This window comes from Sycon ciliatum, chromosome 1 (assembly GCF_964019385.1).
Source record: "Sycon ciliatum chromosome 1, ocSycCili1.1, whole genome shotgun sequence".
NCBI lineage: Eukaryota > Metazoa > Porifera > Calcarea > Leucosolenida > Sycettidae > Sycon > Sycon ciliatum.
The window spans coordinates 45,605,910-45,624,743 of record NC_088643.1 but is presented as its reverse complement, the minus strand read 5'-3'; the positions used below and the strand labels follow the sequence as shown (position 1 = coordinate 45,624,743).

Below are 18,834 nucleotides of genomic sequence, written 5' to 3'. Positions count from 1 at the left end.
TGCACGAAGAGCTGAAGTAAAGAAGTAAGTTTAGAGTGCACCATGCAGCGCAGGAACGAACAGCATCCAGCGCAAACTCACGACACGAGGCCAGCGGCAACGTGCGACGTCAATGGATCGCGAGATCTAGCTGCGGTAATAGGTAGCACGTGACGAGCGCTGTGCAAGGAATTCATGATGACACGCAGCAAGCGTTACAAGTATACGCTGCTAGCGTATACGGCTCGTGAAGAAAGTGCAGTGCCAAAGCGCCGCACATAGAACTAGCCGTCATCAATCCCCCAACACATTGAGCAGGCAGGCAGCAGCACTGCAGAGTGCAGTGCAGGCTAGCTGCAGCAGTGGCAGCTCCAGCGGGGTAAACTATCGTCCAGAGCGCATCAAGAAAAATCGCGCGGAACTGGTTACAGTTTGTCAGTGTAGACGTTGCTGCTGGGGGGAGGTGGAAGGGACTCCAGAGAGCGACCCGTGAGAGTGGAGCTTGCTACATGGCCGCCCAGCGTAGTACTGCCGCTACTGCGGCTGTTTCTACAGCATCAGTCAGTGACAGTATCCGGGTGCAACAGGCCAGCGCAAGCAGCAAGACAAGGCGTCCCTCCGGGAGTGCTACTGACCTGGACTTGGATGCGTTGTCAAAGCAAGAATTGGACATTGAATCGTTGACGATCCGGATCAGAGCCATCCTGGACAGACATCGAATATCGCAGTTGATTTTCGGAGAACGTGTGGTCGGATGCTCCCAGGGACATTTGCACAACCTTCTGCACAAGCCCAAGCCATTCTCGCAGCTATCCGCCCACGGCAAGCGACCGTATTACAAGATGCAAGCGTTCATGGAGAAAGAAGGCTTGCAAGATCGAATTGATGAGTTAACGTCACTCCGGGGAGGTAAGCATGTAATGTTGCATGTGGGTACTGACTCTGTTGTGTGCGCTCTGATCCCCATACTTCTCCTGGGTTGAACGTTCATTGACAAAGTGAATATGGTCACTATACAGGGCATGCGTAGTCCGACCGCGTAGTGAACATCAAATGGGGACAGAGCAGTGAGCATGGCCTGGGAGTATTGGAACCCTGGCTTCTGGTAGGATGTGACTCTGTATCTGTGTGTGTGGGTTTGTGCTGAGCATTGTTTGGGCTGTCTGGGCCTGGAGAGCTGGAGCAGAAAGTGTGAGAAGGACTGTCTAGAAAAAAGGGGCTTGGGCGTGTGAAGGTTATGGTGACACGAGGGGCTCATCAGCCTCACGCTCCGTGGCAAGCCATGGCTCATCTCGGCAAGATTAGCCTTACAAAGTCTGAAACAAGCTCTGATCTATCTTACCAGTCTCTCCTATTGAGTCCTAAACCTTGCTTTTTCAAAGCTGAACCAAGGCCAGCAAAAGGCCCTAGCCCCGCAAGCCTGTGTATGTGTGTGTGTGTGTGTGTGTGTGTGTGTGCACAAATGTATGTGTGGGGTGGTCCCGGCAATGACCGTTGAAGTAGTTGGAGCCAAAACATTCAAATCTGCCTGCTCATGAATATCTGGTTCGGTAAATGGTTGCGGCAAGGTTAGTGCACAGGGAGAACTAGGACGTGCTGCTTGTCTGCTGTTTGGCCGTGGATGTCACAGAATCGGTCACTGCTGTTATGAGCACTTTCCGGGACTCACATTGGTGACTTTGTCAGTTCTGGCGGGACTCGGCGAAGAAATCCATCTTTACATGTATTCAAGGCATGTACAGGTTTTGCTGTCGGCGTGCTGTGGGTTCCTTGTTAGAGATGACCGAGGTCATGGTGAGCAAAGGCTTCTCGAGGAGGGTGTGGGGCAATTTATAAGGAATGTTCGCTGAGGAATTTACAAGCCTCAAGCTTTGGGGCGCAGCCGTTCCTAATAATATCCAACGTCCAACATCCCGTAGTCAGCTGTTTTCACTTTGGCAAATGAATACGTCCTGCTCTGTGGGGTGCTGACAGTCAAGGGAAAATGGCTGCTTCCTTCCTTCTCGTGTGTGATTCCTTGTTTTCAGAGCAAGCAGTCCATGAGTACAAATGTAAATTAATTATTCCAGGTTAGGAAGTTGTAGGTGGTGACCTTGGACATCCGCCACATACGGTACTTAGTTTGTGTTGAGCTCTTCGCGAAAAAAGGCTGACCACTAAGAGGCACCTTATCAGCTGATCGAGAGAAAATCTGAAGACCTTTTGCCGTTTTGGGAAGAAATGAACACTGAGCGTGAACTTGAAATCCCCGGTAATGAGTAGCTAAGTATTGATTGTAGCGAGGAGTGGATGATGCGTAATATAAACTCACTTTGCTTGCAGTCCTACTTGCATGCTTCACAGCCTTTAGCTTGTTTCTGCAATTAATTGAGTTTTTTTCTCGTTCTAGCAGACAAGTGCTAGCACAGTGCGATCACTGCATGCACTCTGATTTCCCAGGCCAGTGCCCATGTGCCAGTGTACCAAGTCATGCATGCACCTTGTAGGCAAGCCGCGCCAGTGCTTGAGAGAGAAAAAGAGTACTTCTGGGACCCATATGTATGAGATCACTGCCAAAAGAGGGCATGTACATGGCAGAAAACTGAGTGTGGGGCATGCATGAGCGACGTGGCAACGGTAGACATTCTTGCATGGCTGGCCAATGAGAGTGGACCTGGTGTACAGTAGTAGAGTGACCTGTTTGGAGTGTACACAGACCCTGATTGAGCTGTGTTGTGCACGATCTACAGCTCTACACAGGCTACAGGTGAAATTATCGTGTGATGTCACACCCGCAGATAACACCACCCTGTACTGGTACTGCATGTACTGCAGTACATGTGTATCCTGACAATGTCAATGAACCTGATTGAGACTAGCTACCTGCTAGTGCAGTGCAGGGCTGTAGATCAGCATCAGTGGAGTCAGTGGCGTCAGCAGCTGCACTCCCTGCCTGCAAACCATGCGCAGCAGCATAGGCAGCAGCAGCAGCAGCCATGTCTACAGCTCGTGGCGCGGGTAATTGTTTGGCAGGCAAATGACAAGTCTTCCTAAGTGTCAACGTTCCTGTCTGCGCCTCTAGCCGAAATAGATTGCTGTCCACTGCCACCACCACGGTGGATATCAGTGCTTAGCACAGCAGTTTGTGGCACATGATAGACTGCTCACCAAGCTATTCTCTCCGGTATTGGCACTCGGGCCATTTTACTAACGTGGGAAATGCATTCAAATGATGCGCTGCTAGACCCGTGTGCCTGCATATCCGTACGATGTCCAAGTCTAGTGGGGAGCGATATGGCTGGTATGTTTATAGCTCCAGAGTAGCACACACGGACACCGATATGCAAGTTGTTTCACCACAATGGGTATCCTATATTAATTGCGATAAGCCCGTCGGGTATACGTGACTAGTGGCGGGGCTGTGCCGGAAGGATGCAGTGTCTGCGGACTTGGACGAACGGCCGCTCGGTGCTGTTTAGTGGGCAAATGTGCATTTCCAAGGAACATGACGTTTGATGACGCAGAGCTGCGGAACAGTGAGAGACCCAGAGACCAACTGGCTACACCTGGTTTGGAAAATATCCATTACTACCAGCGGCGGTAGCAGCAGTACCGCCGGGATGGGATACGGGCTGTGCGCTCTTCCCGCATACAAATGCAAGCAGCGATGAGCAGACAATGTATTTCAAGTACCTAAAAGACGGGCATGTACTGTTTAGGCCATGCACAGTGTCTCTTGCCTTGTGCTCGGTGCTCATGATTACTGGTGACCTGCTCAACGGCAATATCCTGAAGCTGCTTGTGATCGTTACCAGGAAGCATCTTCACGCTTGTGCTACGGGAATAGCCAACCGGTGATATTTGACTATGTAGTCAGCTACACAGCGTGTGTGTGCGTGTGTGATAGATGCTGATCTCTGAAAGAATACCACTATCAGCCAGTGAAGCATTGAATTAGCCTGCAGGTCTCTGCAGCTACTCGTACTTCCCCCCAAAAACTTAGAAATTGACACTCAGCCTTGCTACGATGCGTGTTCCACAACTTGAAAACTCCTCATGCGTGCTGGCCAGACCCTGGGCCACTGCACCTGTAGTTGTGCCACTCTGCAGGACCAGCAGGGGAGCAGTGCTCACTTATTGACTTTCTGAGCAGCGAACGAGCAGCATGGGGGTTTCTGTATTCATACATACATGCGCTGTTTGCAGGTACATGTAAAAGAGCAGGCATGCTGGATGAGGGTGCTGGAAACTGCAGAAGAAGCTGCGCTGTGGACATCCATTGCCTCAGGCGGCGCCCAGAGCTAAGGCTGGCACATTTGTGTTGCCTGACTATTTCATCATGCAGCCTGCATCGCATTCCTTTAGTTTAGGATGCAATTCAGGAAGGACTTGATGCAGCAATGGCAATGGAGTGCAACGGTAAAGGGAGAGTTGTGACACAGCCGTGGCTGCAGTGGCATCCGTATCTTGGCTTGAGCGTAGGATGTGCTGAAAACACCAGTAGCCACTGCCATTGCTACTTTGTATGATCGAGAATGTGCTGGATATTACCCGCATGGCAAACCGGCATGCAGACGTGGTGGTCTGCGTGACCAGAGCCGGGCGATACCCACGCTTGCAAGAATCACATTGTCTGCGGTGATCAGTGCCATAGCTGTGGCAAATTTTCAAAAATGATGATTGTGGCAGGAAGGAGGTGATGTCTCTGGTAATAGGATCTCCGCGACACGCAGTCATCGGAGTCACTGTCCGCTTGGTTCAAACAACAAAAATGCTCTTGATCTTCACCTTACTGAATGGGGCGGTGGCTCTGTTTTCAACCATGCTTCTAGCCAGTGGTCATGGGTGGTTGCCGGACACTGCACTGGCTCTTGCACACGGACAGTATATGTATCTTCTCTCAGGTTATTATGCCTCGTAGCCTCGTAGCCTCGTAGCTTTAGCACCGTGTAGAATTATGGGCGCGGCATGCGCCCGCTCAGATCCGCAGTACAGTGCAATACAACAATACTTTGCCATGCCTTGTCTGCCGCAGCTTGAACTTCCTGCCGGGATGAATCATTAGGCGCTCAACGTTCAATTTCAAATAGAACACACGGTGCATGCTGCATTTTACTTTTTCTTTTTACAAAAGGCGATCTACATCCATAGCAAAGGACCAAGGAACTACAAGCTATGCTATAATGTCCACTAGCACCACCAGTTACTTGGCAATCAGCTCATGCGATAACATAGTTCCTTGTAGTTCCGTGGGCCTTTTCTTTGTTATAAATCAATCCTTGGCTCTCCATCCGAGCACATCCATAGGGTAAGTCTATATTGGTAAAGACACAGCTGGCAAAATGGTGATAAGTGCCCGCCCTGTCGGCAAGTTCATACTGCATTCGCAGTGGTTTGGGTAATGTAAAGTGGCATATGACCCATGGTGAACGAGGCAGTAGGAACTGGAACACTTACTACACGTGCATGCACTACTAGTACTACTGGCCAGTACTGGCTGCAGTAGCAAGTCCCGTACAACACTGCAAAGCGGTACGGTAATCAGCACAATTGCTAACCTGGTGGGCATTGTAGTTGCTCCATGGGTAGTTGCTGCGGGTGCGGCTAGCCTTGGAGTTGCGGATCATGCGCGGCTAGCCTTGGAGTTGCCGATCATGCGCGGCACACCTTCTCATGAAGAATGGACGGTCAGTTACTTGTATGGTCATGGTAATCACATCGTGACGTCAGAGATTGATTGGAAGGATACTGAGAGAACGGTGGCCCTTACGCCTGGTGCACGATTTGGCCTTGTCAAATTGATCCTCTGCTGACCTCACCAGGAGAGCACCTGTGCAAGCGACAAGCATCCTGCCAAAGCCCATGCCACATCCTTGGGCGTGTAGGTATCTGTAGCACTCGGCAGCACGATTTTTTTCTTCTACAAAATCCACATTATCTCCAGACACTGGGGTGAATATTGGAGTGTGGTGGTGGGGTTAAGCTCAGCCGACCAGAGGTCTCGGCTTCATAGCTCCATGGAATGGGATAGCAATGAAGCTGGAGCAAGTATGTGTTGGGATGGTATAGAGAATTTGGATTCGCTGGGCTGCCAGGCCAGATGTCAGCTAACTTGTGGTGTAATCGCACACAACGGGGTGTGTGGAACGTGTTGCGATGGAATGGTCCTAGTGAGAGCTTGCCTGGGCACACACACGTGCGCAACACGCAAATGCGCGCGCACGCGTGCACACACACACACACACACACACACTGGTTCGGATGGCACCATGATGAAACCTGTATACACACTAACGCACGTTATGGGCATCCTTTCTTTTCGTGCATGTAAATCAATTATATTATTATTATTATTATTATTATTATTTGAACCTGCACATGCAGCTGGCAGTCCTAGAACACAATAATTGTGCAACTGTCCGGGTCAACCACTCGACATGGTACATTTTTCTCCTTCACGTTTTGCTCAACAAGAGGGTTCGCTGTTGAGGCTTGAACGCTTAGATTGGGGTGAGCAAGGTTGGAATGTGTTACTAGCACAGGGACTTAAGGTTCTTGTACCTGTAAACGATGTATAACAGTTACCAGTGGTTACTGGACGAAAGTACAGTGTTGTATATTGAGTGCATGTGTCAGACAGTGATGCAACAAAGAGTTCACGGCAATCGGGATGCTGTGTCAGTTGACATTTGCAGAGACTACCGCCATGCTACTGCAATATCCCCCTTGGAACCAACACAGCCGCCGGTCAGGTGTGGTCAAGCGCATTGTGAAATCGTTTTCAGAGTTTCTGCTAGAGTTTAGACGCAAGACTAACCTGCACTCCCCTAATCTACTGTAGAACATGTTATTTTCGGTGTAACTTAAATTTCGGTTATAATTTCGGTAGAGAAACCAGGCACCTAAATTTAGATTACACCTGAAGGGCACTGGAGTATGCAGTGTAGGTGCAGGGAACGCTGGTCACCTAATTCTACATTACACCTGAAACCTGGCAGGTCCCTGACACCGAAATTTTACTACACCTAAAATTACATGTTACGCAGTACTTGAACTATCCATTGGGTATACACGGTGCTGCAGTAACTTTCTGTGATTTCATAATGCATTGGGAGAATTGGTAACTGTAGCACCTGACACTTGACAGTTGTAAAGAGTCGCTGTCCTCTTTGACACCAGGTCCCACTTGAAAAGCTCCACTGGAGAATTGCTCTTGTAAACTCCAATCTCCGTCATCATTATCTCCAGCAGCAAGTAGTTTTCTCCAGTGAAGCGAGCCAACCCCAGCCTTGCCAAGTTGGCAAGTGACAAATCGATGGGGCCGGCTGTATAGTTGTTTTTGACGGGCACTTCTATACGATGGGCGCTTGAAGTGATTGGCTTCTGTAGCCATGGAGTGGCTCATGCCATTATCTATGGTGACTGAGTTCTACCGTGAATCCCTTCCCATACTTAACGGTCATACTGGCCCAGTTTCAATGTCGGGACAGTCTACATACACACTGGTTGAGCCATATTGCCAGGCAGCAATCATGCACTGATACATTGAAGCGTGCTACAGGCTTATATAAGCACCTCTACACTTCCGTGCTGCTACCTGGACGTGCTGCTACCTGATAGGTGGCAGCCTGCCTGTCCTGAGCAACAGGGCCTATAGTCACTCCTGTCACGTGTTGATTTCCATGTCAAAGCAATTAGCAAGTGGGACGTCCTTCCGAACAAAAGAACAAGATTAGAATTAATTCAGTGGGTGCATTCTCGGAAGACTCTGAAATCCGTTGAGTCATTTTTACAATTGCAATCATGCTGATCTTGTAGCTGCGTGCTCTTAGTGACTATTGACATGGGGCTATGGTAGTGTGTGCGTGCGTGCGTGCATGCGTGTACTACGGCATACTGTTGAGCTGTAACACATGCTAGTGGCAATCACAATCATTACCATCATTGAGTAGGTACATGTAAGTTACACTGGTGTTGTGTGTGTGAGTGGCACTAACCGTAACGGTTTGGTTCTTACTTCATGGTTTCAAGCTATTGGCGTCGTGAATAAACACGTTCTCAGTTAGTACGAGTCAACTCCTTGCACACTAGTCACAAACACCGAGGTTTACCCTTCGTACGAGAAGTTCTCTGTAACAGAGCCATACGCATAGTGTGCGTATCGCGCTGCACAATGAGGAGGTGAGGTGCGAAGTGACATGACCGTGGCTAGTGACTACATGGCGTCAGCATTGTGCTTTGCTGCCTGCCGGGGACACGGCCAAACTAATTACTTCAGCATAACACCGTCTCCTTAGCATGTACGTGCAGCAGCCAAGAGACCCGTGATACATCATGATGTAGATTGTGAAACAGGTTGTTATGTTAATAGATGATATGCCAAATAACGTGCAACTAGACTTGGGAGGGCATTGCAGAGTAGTTGCATACAAAGTTCAAAGTTGTACGGGTACCTGTGACTAGTATTCCTGCAGAGCTCAGGGTCTACCGTGTACACATTGTAGTATAATGTGTATGCAACTTGTGTGTGATGCCCTCTCAAGTCTAGTTGCACGTTATTTGGCATATCATCTATTGCTATAATAATTATAGAGGTGGGAACCAATCTGTACTACATGTAGTACACATTGCAGGGGAAAGTTTGTCTTCGACTTTGAGAAGTATGTGCTGAAATGCAGACACACACCCTGGTTTAGTTCATCATCTTGAACTGTGCACATATATGGAATAATTGAAGATCAAAATACCATTTGTCATTAGTATCGGCAGTTGCTACGGGTACAGATAGTGGGAGTGTGGGACCATCACTCTTCTTGGACTACTAAATATAGATCAACTTGAGGCAATGACAGCATTACTTCAGAATGCACCCTGTTGTGAGCAACTGCACTGTTCTGACGGTAATGATTAGCTAGTCCTACATCCTCTCTCTTCAATCGCACGCACGCACACCTGCATCCATCATGAATAGGTGAACTCGGTAAATGGCGAATGGCAGACATTGCGCGGCAGGCACGCACGCAGTGGCCGTGCATGTGCTGGCATCTACAGTCTGAGTTGCCCGTGATAATCTCCAGTCACATCTCCTGTTTCCTAGTGCTCTACACACTGGCATAGTCCCACTTCACCTGCACAGAATCAGGGTTAGGCCTGTCCGGATTATGTTTTGCATATTTTTCGCATTTTGGGGTTTTTTCAGCATTTTTCAACATTTTGAGCATATTTTACATGCTCATCGGCAGCCTCGAGTGTGAGGAAGAAGCCATACAACCAAACAAAATGATTGATTCCTTTCGACCAGGCCCAGGGAGTCGTATTTGACGACTCCCTGCTTTCGACTATCGAAAACAACCACATCCTTTGCACGCGCTTCCTCCACGTGCACTTGGAGTTGGAACGACAAAGGATTCAAGTTTTACGCCATTTTGGTTGCCATGGTAACGGCAGCATAATTTTCGCATTTTGGGTGAAATTTTGAATTTTTAAAAAGATTTTTTTAGCATTTTGGGTAAATTTCCAAAAAATAAATATTTCGATTTTGACCCTTCAAAAAACGCATAATCCGGACAGGGTTAATCAGGGTTCTCGCCAAAGCGACATAGCGGCTCGCTGCACCCTCCTTCACTTTTTGACCTCCCCCTTTCTAAATGAATGCGCCACCCTTCAGAGTGCGAACGTCACCTTTTTATGTGCATCATAACTTACACAATATGTAGTAGCGCAGCATAAAATGGCGGCACAAAACAGGGCCGGCGCCACTGGTACGGCCGGTACATGGCCGTACCAACTTCCCAAAAAGTCGGTCCACGTGGAACGTCCAAAACCGGGCAGAAAAAGTTTCAATGTATGACTTTGTACAGGGAGTCGCCCAGAGTGCAGGATTTGCCGTCTAAATTCCAAAAAATCTGGGGGAGGACCCCAGACCCCCTCTTAAAGATGGCCCTTCGGCCGCACCACTCTGCAGAAGCTGCCTCCGGCCCTGCAAAATGGCGGTAAAACTACAAAATGTTGGGTCCCCCCCCCCCCCCTTCACTTTCGTTCTGGCTATAACTGAGAATGTGTAGAACACTGTGTGAGTGTAGATGTACAGGAGTGCAAGCACAGATGTGTGCCGGTAACAAGAGACGACTGAGCAGTAATAATAACTTACCTGGTCAGAGCCTCTCTTATCCTGCAGTGACGTTTAGAAATGTGTAAACAACGAATACCTTATGGTTGATAAATATGGTGGTAAAGACACACCTGGCAATATGGCGGTAAACACACGCCTGCCCACACACGCTCTCTAGGCTGCAAAGTTCTGGCACAGAGCTCTCCTTCTCACCACCACCACCATCAGTTCGCGCCTGGCGCCTGGTCGATGCATGGCTGGCGGTATCCGGCATTGCAGGCAGGTCCTCTTTACCACCATATTTATCAACCATAAGTACAGCTGCAGTGGTGTCTTCAATTTCATTCTAACGAATACCTTGCCTAAAAATCACTTCAAATGGTTTTCCTTTTTTCCACAGTGCCTGTTAGTTAGGCATTCCAGAGTGCAATTAATTCAAATGCGGTTTCCCCGGTTACCAATGGTTCAGTGAATCTGTTTACCCACTACTGTAAATATACAAAATTTCGGCCCTGCAAAATTTCAGCACTTCACGATTTTTGACATTTCGGCGGCGATTTATTTTCGGCGTGGGGTAGAGGGCATGGTATAGTGCGACAGATGCTGTGAAAATTTTCATCGGCGTTTTAATTTGGGCGTTTTGGGTCGGTGCCGAATATAGCCGAAATTAAATAGCTGCCGAAAATTTGTATATTTACAGTATCCCACAAGGCTCGATAAGTAAGGAAGACGATATCAGGAAGCGAGTGCAGTCAACTGCATTTCATCGGTTTATGAAACAACACTGCGTGGCGGTGGCTGTGGTGGTTTGTGTTTTGGAAAATAGGGGCATAACCGGATCAAGGGGTGCCCATAAATTATCCACGAGGGAGGGAGAGTATGAATTCTCCAACAATGTTACCCCTATGGATATCCGAGTAAGGCACCTACTTTGGCTAACCAAATCCCATGTCCTCTTGTCACTGCGCAATGTGCAGGAGGAAGAAAGCGTCCACTCGAAGACGACAACAGCGACCCAGACACGCACTGCAAGCCTAGGAAGAAACGTGTCACGTTCACAATCGGACAGCGTGCCATGCTGGAAGATCTGTTCGAGGAGAACACGTACCCATCGCGAGAGGAGATTGACAGCATAGCGAAAAACCTGGATCCATCGGTGCCAGCCGACACCGTGCGCTTCTGGTTCAACAACAAGCGCAGGCTGGAGAAGAAACGGCGAACTGAACCACCGACGGACTCTTATGAGTATCACGATGATGAGGAAGGCATGGAAGAGGATGATGGCAATGAGGAGGATGACGATGACGATGAAGAGGACGAAGAGGATGATGAAGATGAAGGAGAAGATGACGATGATGATGATGGCGCGACTGAAGAAGACATGAATGAAGACGAGGGAGATGAAGAAGAAGAGGAGGAGGAGGAGGAGGAGGAAGAAGAAGAACCTGCACATGTAGCGGCAGCAGTACCACCACCACCGTCCTCAGCAGAAAAGAAACACGGCAGCAAGCAGAGTAATGTCACTTCCAATAGAGGATATCATGAAAAGAAACACAAGGATAACGCCGCCATGGCCACCGCCATTGTTGGTGGTGGCCATGGCGATGGTGGTGCTAGCAGCGGTACTAGTCCAAGAGGCCACACAGAAAACAACGGCAAACCAGGAGTAGCACACATTGCCACTGGAAAAGCACATCATCAACACAAGCGTAGCAGTAGCACTGGCAATAACCAAGCTGCTGCGGCCGCAACATTAGCAGCGCGCCCGGCTCACACAACCGCAAGTGGAGTGGCGCTGACGTCCTTCCCCGGTATCCAGCAGAGCACGCCCACATCGGGCTCCACTCCCACACGCGGATCCACCGCAGCTCCCGCCCGGTCGCCAAGCACTCTACAGGCTCGGGTGTCGAGTGCATCGCGCTCAGCAACAGCATCTGTACAACGCGCGCCCATGCACGCCGGACCTACGCCAATACCAGGGAAACGACCACCTGGTCCAGCTGGGGCTGCAGCAATTCTAGCCTCGGCTACCAAAGCCTTATAATAGAAATGGACACACTGGAGATTAGTGTGAATCAAACATGCATGTCTAGATTTAGTTAGGGTGCGAGTGGCCGATACATCTCCATCCACCATATTTAGGTAGAAGGTAGGGTAGCCTGTCTTTGGTTCGTCCCTTATTTATATGTGCCATCCCCACGCATACTATGCATTCTTTTCAAACTTGATCTGACCATCAGTGCCATTGTCACTGCGTCGCCAATCCGGACTACCAACGCACATACTGTACATACGGACCACGAGCCACGGGCAGCAGTCTGCTTTTTTGTTGGTTGTTCTCGATAAACCGATTCTGCTGCATGCCTAGTGTAATTATCTGTTTTCGGTATCTACATCCATATCAACAGTTACTAGTCTTGTATTGCCAAGAACACAGACCTACACACTAGATATGGGTGACCGTAAAGTCGCGGATGAAAGCCGGGTTTGCTCTCCTTCTCACCACCACCACCATCAGTTCGCGCCTGGCGTACGTCGCAATCGAGCTATGTTGTTGCTGTGTCATCTTCTATGTGCCATGCGCTACTTGATGTACGAGCCTGCTATGTCGGATACCGCCAACCATGCATCGACTAGGCGCCAGGCGCGAACTGATGATGGTGGTGGTGAGAAGGAGAGCTCTGTGCCAGAACTTTGCAGCTTAGAGAGCGTGTGTGGGCAGGCGTGTGTTTACCGCCATATTGCCAAGTGTGTCTTTACCACCATATTTATCAACCATAAGTACGGCTGCAGCGGTGTCTTCAACTTCATTCTCCCGAGTCAAGCTCCGTATGAAGACATCCAAGAAGAAGATTGCCTGATGAGCCCAGCGGGGACGAAACGTACGTCGCAATCGAGCCATGTCGTTGCTGTGTCATCTATGTGCCATGCGCTCTTGATGTACCAGCCTGCTACGTCGAATGGGGAAGTTAAGGCAAAAATCAAAAATTCACCAGTTGTAGTCTTCGGGGTGTTGAGTCGAATGGTCGTGGTCCGAGGAAGCTGAGACGCTCCCTTCCTACTTGAATCCCAATCAAACTCGCGCACTTCCACCGAAACTGGGTGACTGCGCCCTACGAGATGGGGATTTGTATGCAAAATTTCACTAAAAGCGCCATTTCGTTCTTATAAAAGCACGGATGACCGCGATTGGCCCATATGTTGTAGTCTTTTGGACGCTGAGTCGACAGGTTTTGGTCCGAAAAGGCTGCGATGCAGCGTTCCTCCTTTATTCCCAATCGAACATGGTTGAACAAGCGGTTACGTGCTCCTGCGTACACCAGTCACCTGGTCACCGTGCCTGCAGGGTACAACTTACTAGCCTGTTTGACCTTTTTTGGGTGCACTCCTGTCACTCGAGTTAAACCTTGGTGTGAAAGTTGTCGCCTGCTGGCGTGGTGACCAGGTGATTTGGGCACCCAGGAGCACGTGACCGCTTGTTCAACCATGTTCGATTGGGAATAAAGGAGGAACGCTGCATCGCAGCCTTTTCGGACCAAAACCAGTCGACTCAGCGTCCAAAAGACTACAACATATGGGCCAATCGCGGTCATCCGTGCTTTTATAAGAACGAAATGGCGCTTTTAGTGACATTTTGCATACAAATCCCCATCTAGTAGGGCGCAGTCACCCAGTTCCGGTGGAAGTGCGCGAGTTCGATTGGGATTAAAGTAGGAAGGGAGCGTCTCAGCTTCCTCAGACCAAGACCATTCGACTCAGCACCCCGAAAACTACAACTGGTGAAATTTTGATTTTAGCCTTAACTTCCCCATTAATGTTACATGTCAAATGTTAGCATTATGTTGTCTAGAATGGGTCGTGTGTGACGACCATTCTACTTTCTAGCAAGCACGCATGCAGTGATATACTGGCCACTGCAACACAAAACAGGATGTGGCACGATCAGGAGGTCGTGACAAGGCACAAACACACTGACACGCCTGGAGAAAGACACTGTACTGTGTACAAGTTATGTAGAAGACTGCAAACACACACACACACACACACACACACACACACACACACACACACACACACACACACACACACACACACACACACACACAGGTGCAAAGAAATGCTTGCTCATGATCGACCAGGCATGCAGGCAGGCAGTGCACACTGTGTGTACAGATGGCAGCGCTAGTGGCACATCGGGGCACACAGGAAGGGAGTAACAGTTACAGTACACGGGCTCAGTGCCAGACAATCCTGCTAGACAAGACAGGCCTGGCACACTGCGGAAATCAAGTTCCCTGCAATCAACATGTAGAGCTAGAGCATCCAACGACATGAGTCATGACTACAGCAGCACTACTAACAGATAGTAGTGAGTCTAGTGACACAGGAACATCCTGCAGCCCCCTGTGCGGACTACAGGTGTCAGGACAGGATGCACATGTAGTGCAGCACACGCAAGGCCATCTGCAGTACACGGGAAATACAGTACGCCATCTCGTCATCAACGATTTGCGCATAGTGTAGTGGCATGGTCCACAGAGTTTGACATTGCACGAAAACACGCGACGGCACTTCATCACGGAAATCACCATACAGTACTGAGCTTGAAGGATATTGACAGGAGAGCCAGCCAGGCACGGCTGATAACGTTATTGACAGGAGAGCCAGCCAGGCACGGCTGATATTGACAGGAGAGCCAGCCAGGCACGGCTGATATTGACAGGAGAGCCAGCCAGGCATGGCTGATATTCCCTTGTGAATTCTGCCTTTGACCGTAACATGACTTGGCCACAATGGCTATGATTGTACTGTTTTCTTTTTTAATAATGTACTGTAGCGTGTATCCGAGATCACGATCTGAAGACAGTAGCTGTTCTAGCTCAGTCTGCACATCACATATCTACACGTACACTAAGCAATACATGTTACGTGTATCTGCACCTCGCATAACCAAGCACCTCTCTCTCTCTACCCAGCACCCTTCCTCTCCACCGAGTAATAGTTTATCGCTACATGTACACTCACTGAGTAGATTTTTTACTACTAGATGTGTACTCAAGGTGGTAGCACCCGGTCCGGTCATGACCGGCCATGGCCATGGCTAGACCTTATTTCGAAAAAGATTGACCGCTCCAATTCGTGGAAAAATGGTTTTGTTAATACTATGTGTCATTTCTGGTTAAGTACCCCATTTGGCAGGACCACCTGAAATCCCAGTGCTACGGCCCTGCATACTCCAGCTTTGCCTGTGTTTATGTGCAGTGACTGTCAATAACTTGCTGTCCGAGTAATTAGTTATGCATTGTGCTACAAGTACAAGTGCTTCTGAAGTACTATATTCTAGCAATGCCACTGAGGGGGGGGGGGGGGGGGGGAGCAAGCTGCCCGGAAGGTAGAGTAGAGGTTTGCCTAGTATAATTATGTGACCCACGTAACAGTGGCTTTGTATACAGAGACTGAGCATCAACAGTTACCGTGGTACTGGTATAAGAAGCAAGAAGGCATACTATTATAATAATTATTACTAGATGGGAGGAAGCGATTGACTAGTTCCAGCAAAGACACTACATACATACATGTACGTGGAACAGTCATGGATCCCCCCCCCCCCCCCCCCCCCACATGGGGTGGCAGCATCCACTTGAGAACTGCCCTGAGCCTCTTGAGCAGAACCCTATCTTTAGATAGTGCATGATTGGTGCATGATTGGCTGAGCACATGACAGGCTGATACACACCAACTGCCACGCAAGCACGCACGCACGGGCGCGCCCGCACACACACACACACGCACAGCAGAATAATTATACTAATGTTACTTGGTGATACCAGCTGCACACAGCAATGGAGGCCTAGGCAGTGGCAGGTGACCAGGCCCCAAGTGCATGCTACTGATGTCGCAACTATAATATTTATTATTCTCATTGGCTAGCACTTTAGATTGGTGTTCTTGCTGGCAAGGTCTAATTATGAAACCAGCTACTTTAGCTGCCACGGAACACATGCTACACAGTGAGTGCAAGCTCTTTTCTTTTTCTGCTGCACTCATGGTCCTAATTACAGTGACGGTGCCAACAGCTATAATTGATAATTGCCCAGCTACAGTCAATCACTGCAGACAAACTGGGGCAAAATTGCTCAAGATAGCCTACACTATGGCTGCCTGTCTCTTGACCTCACTAACAACCGTCTGCTTCATGGATTACCCAGGCTCTTCACCAAAGATCCACAGAGGGAGTGGCGTTCCTACGGATGCGGAAAACTCGCCTCCAGCCAGAGTCTCACGTGAACCGTGAATTATGTTCACCAAACTGATAATACCAGTGGGTCAGTGGGACTGGGTGAGTAGGCCCACTGCCTAGCCTAGCCACTGCAGTCGGCTACTATCAAGTTATCACTGCCACATTGGATGGATGCAACTCGTGAGCACTGCTGCACGGCTTGAAGTGATCAGGCAGTGGCATACTGGCAGGGACTTGTGGAAAACAATCAAACACCGCCAATCAGTCGAACGCAGTCTTATTGCTGGCAGCAAGTGGCAGAAGATGCTATGTTCCAACCCACCAGCAGGAAACACTCTGAATAGCACCCCTTGCTGAAGAAATCGTAATCGTTCATTATGCAAAGCAGCCAATGCCAGTAATGGTCCAATTGGGTGCCAATACAAGTGTCCCACATCTCAGCCGATCTAGCATTGCAGACAATACTGCCAGTGGCGGCAGCACTACCGCCCACAATCACGCAAGGTCCTTGAAAACTCCACACGGCCATCAAAACCTGATCCACCCTCATCACACCAGCCCGCCTCCTACTCCCTAGTCCTACAGATACTAGATCAACATAACATCAGGACCAGGCTCATTCCGTCCAGTAAGCAGCACCACAACCAGTACTGACATGCTTGCCTAGTAGAGCAGTGAGACAAAGCCAAACAGCACTGGGGGCTGCCCGGGGTGGCTCCCTAGTACTAGTATTGTAACTAAGTGGAAGCTGCCAGCACCAGCACCACAAGTGTACAGAGAGAGAGAGAGAGAGAGAGAGAGAGAGAGAGAGGGAGAGAGAGAGAGAGAGAGAGAGAGAGAGAGAGAGAGAGAGAGAGAGAGAGAGAGAGAGAGAGAGAGAGAGAGGAGAGAGAGAGAGAGAGAGAGAGAGAGAGAGAGAGAGAGAGAGAGAGAGAGAGAGAGAGAGAGAGAGAGAGAGAGAGAGAGAGAGAGAGAGAGAGAGAGAGAGAGAGAGAGAGAGAGAGGAGAGAGAGAGAGAGAGAGAGAGAGAGAGAGAGAGAGAGAGAGAGAGAGAGAGAGAGAGAGGAGAGAGAGAGAGAGAGAGAGAGAGAGAGAGAGAGAGAGAGAGAGAGAGAGAGAGAGAGAGAGAGAGAGGCATGGTAAGCGTAACACTAACACTACAAATGTAGTAACCGGCAGCAGTGCAGTGTACATGTACTAGGAATATGCTGACACGATTCCTGTATAGCTAGAAGTGCAGCAAACAATTTTTTTTAACTAGCAAGAACACTTTCAAATTTGGACTTCACGGAGAATTTCAAAGTTTTAGGAAATTAGAGGCCACATGCCACGTACTGCTCTTTTCTCTCCGAAACTCAACACTTGCAAGCCAGATATGAAAGAAAGAAAAAATCATCAGTATCAAGCGAATGGCCGAGGGCCCTCTTCATTGGTGTGAGTTGCCAGTATGATGCAAGCCAGATGTGGATTGATCGAAGAAGGATAGATTTACCATCACCGTGGATAAGAGTCATACTGTAGCTCAGTTGGTTAGAGCATTGCTCGCGAATAGCAAGGTCCCTGGCTCGAGTCCCGGTGGTGTGACTGATGATTTTTTCTTTTCTTTCATATCTGGCTTGCAAGTGTTGAGTTTCGGAGAGAAAAGAGCAGTACGTGGCATGTGGCCTCTAATTTCCTAGCAAGAACACGTGAATAGTAAGAGTACACAATCCCATACTCTTGACTGTATGGCACTGCGCACATGATGTAGTACAGCCTATTATGTCCGCACCTTTAAAGCCATGTCGGTATATTCGATTATAAAGCCAGTCTCAGTTATAAAGCCATGGGCTTCATAAATGAAATGACATTTGAAGCATGTTTTGGTAAAATGAAGGAATAAGTGCTATGCTACCAAACGTATAGCCCAGCAGGAAGGGTGAACATGTGGATTTAGATTGAAATTTCTGTGAAACTTTGACTTGTATGGCATGGCGTAGTGGGTGAGTCATTTTGCATCTAAAATAGTGTAGGAGAGCAGCGGTGTTTCGAATGTAAGGCCATGGCTTTAAAGGCGTTGACACACGGTAAAATTACAGAGTACACCCCCCCCCCCCCCCCCCACACACACACACACATACCCCCCCCCCCCCCCCCGATAGCTACTGGAAACCTGGAAACCTTTGCGAGCCGGAAACCTGGAAACCTTTGCGAGCCGGAAACCTTCGCGGTTTTCGCGATGGGTGTGAAATCGCAAAAGTAAGCCGGCGCGAAACGTAGAATTGTAGTAAAAAAATGACGAAATTGACTTCAATCGCGAACACCTCCAGGTGTAAATTTGTCTGGGCTCACAAATTGCAAACTAAAACGAGTGCAAAGGTTTCCGGGTTTACAGTACACAGCCTAACCATGGCTACCCCCAGTGTACTAATCCTGTACATGAACACAGCCTAGCCATGGCTACTCCAGTGTACTAATCCTGTACATGAACACAGCCTACAGTCTGTTTCAAAAAGATTAGCAATCAAGTTTGGGTCTTAAAAAG

General features: G+C 48.9%; 1 protein-coding gene across 1 annotated transcript; it reads left to right on the top strand.

The window, feature by feature from the left end:
- Positions 1 to 341: 341 nt before the first annotated feature.
- Positions 342 to 12,520, top strand: LOC135828540 (homeobox protein cut-like). Its single transcript, XM_065340985.1, has 2 exons — positions 342 to 888; positions 11,047 to 12,520. Exons 1-2 carry the CDS (start codon positions 489 to 491, stop codon positions 12,111 to 12,113), a joined length of 1,467 nt encoding a protein of 488 aa, XP_065197057.1. The 5' UTR covers positions 342 to 488; the 3' UTR covers positions 12,114 to 12,520.
- The last annotated feature ends 6,314 nt before the right edge of the window (positions 12,521 to 18,834 follow it).

Bases quoted from the DNA above. Each gene is read 5' to 3' on its own strand.
- LOC135828540 (XM_065340985.1), top strand. From the start codon at position 489: ATGGCCGCCCAGCGTAGTACTGCCGCTACTGCGGCTGTTTCTACAGCA. The intron at 889-11,046 runs GTAAGCATGTAA...CGCAATGTGCAG, and splicing joins GTTAACGTCACTCCGGGGAG to GAGGAAGAAAGCGTCCACTC.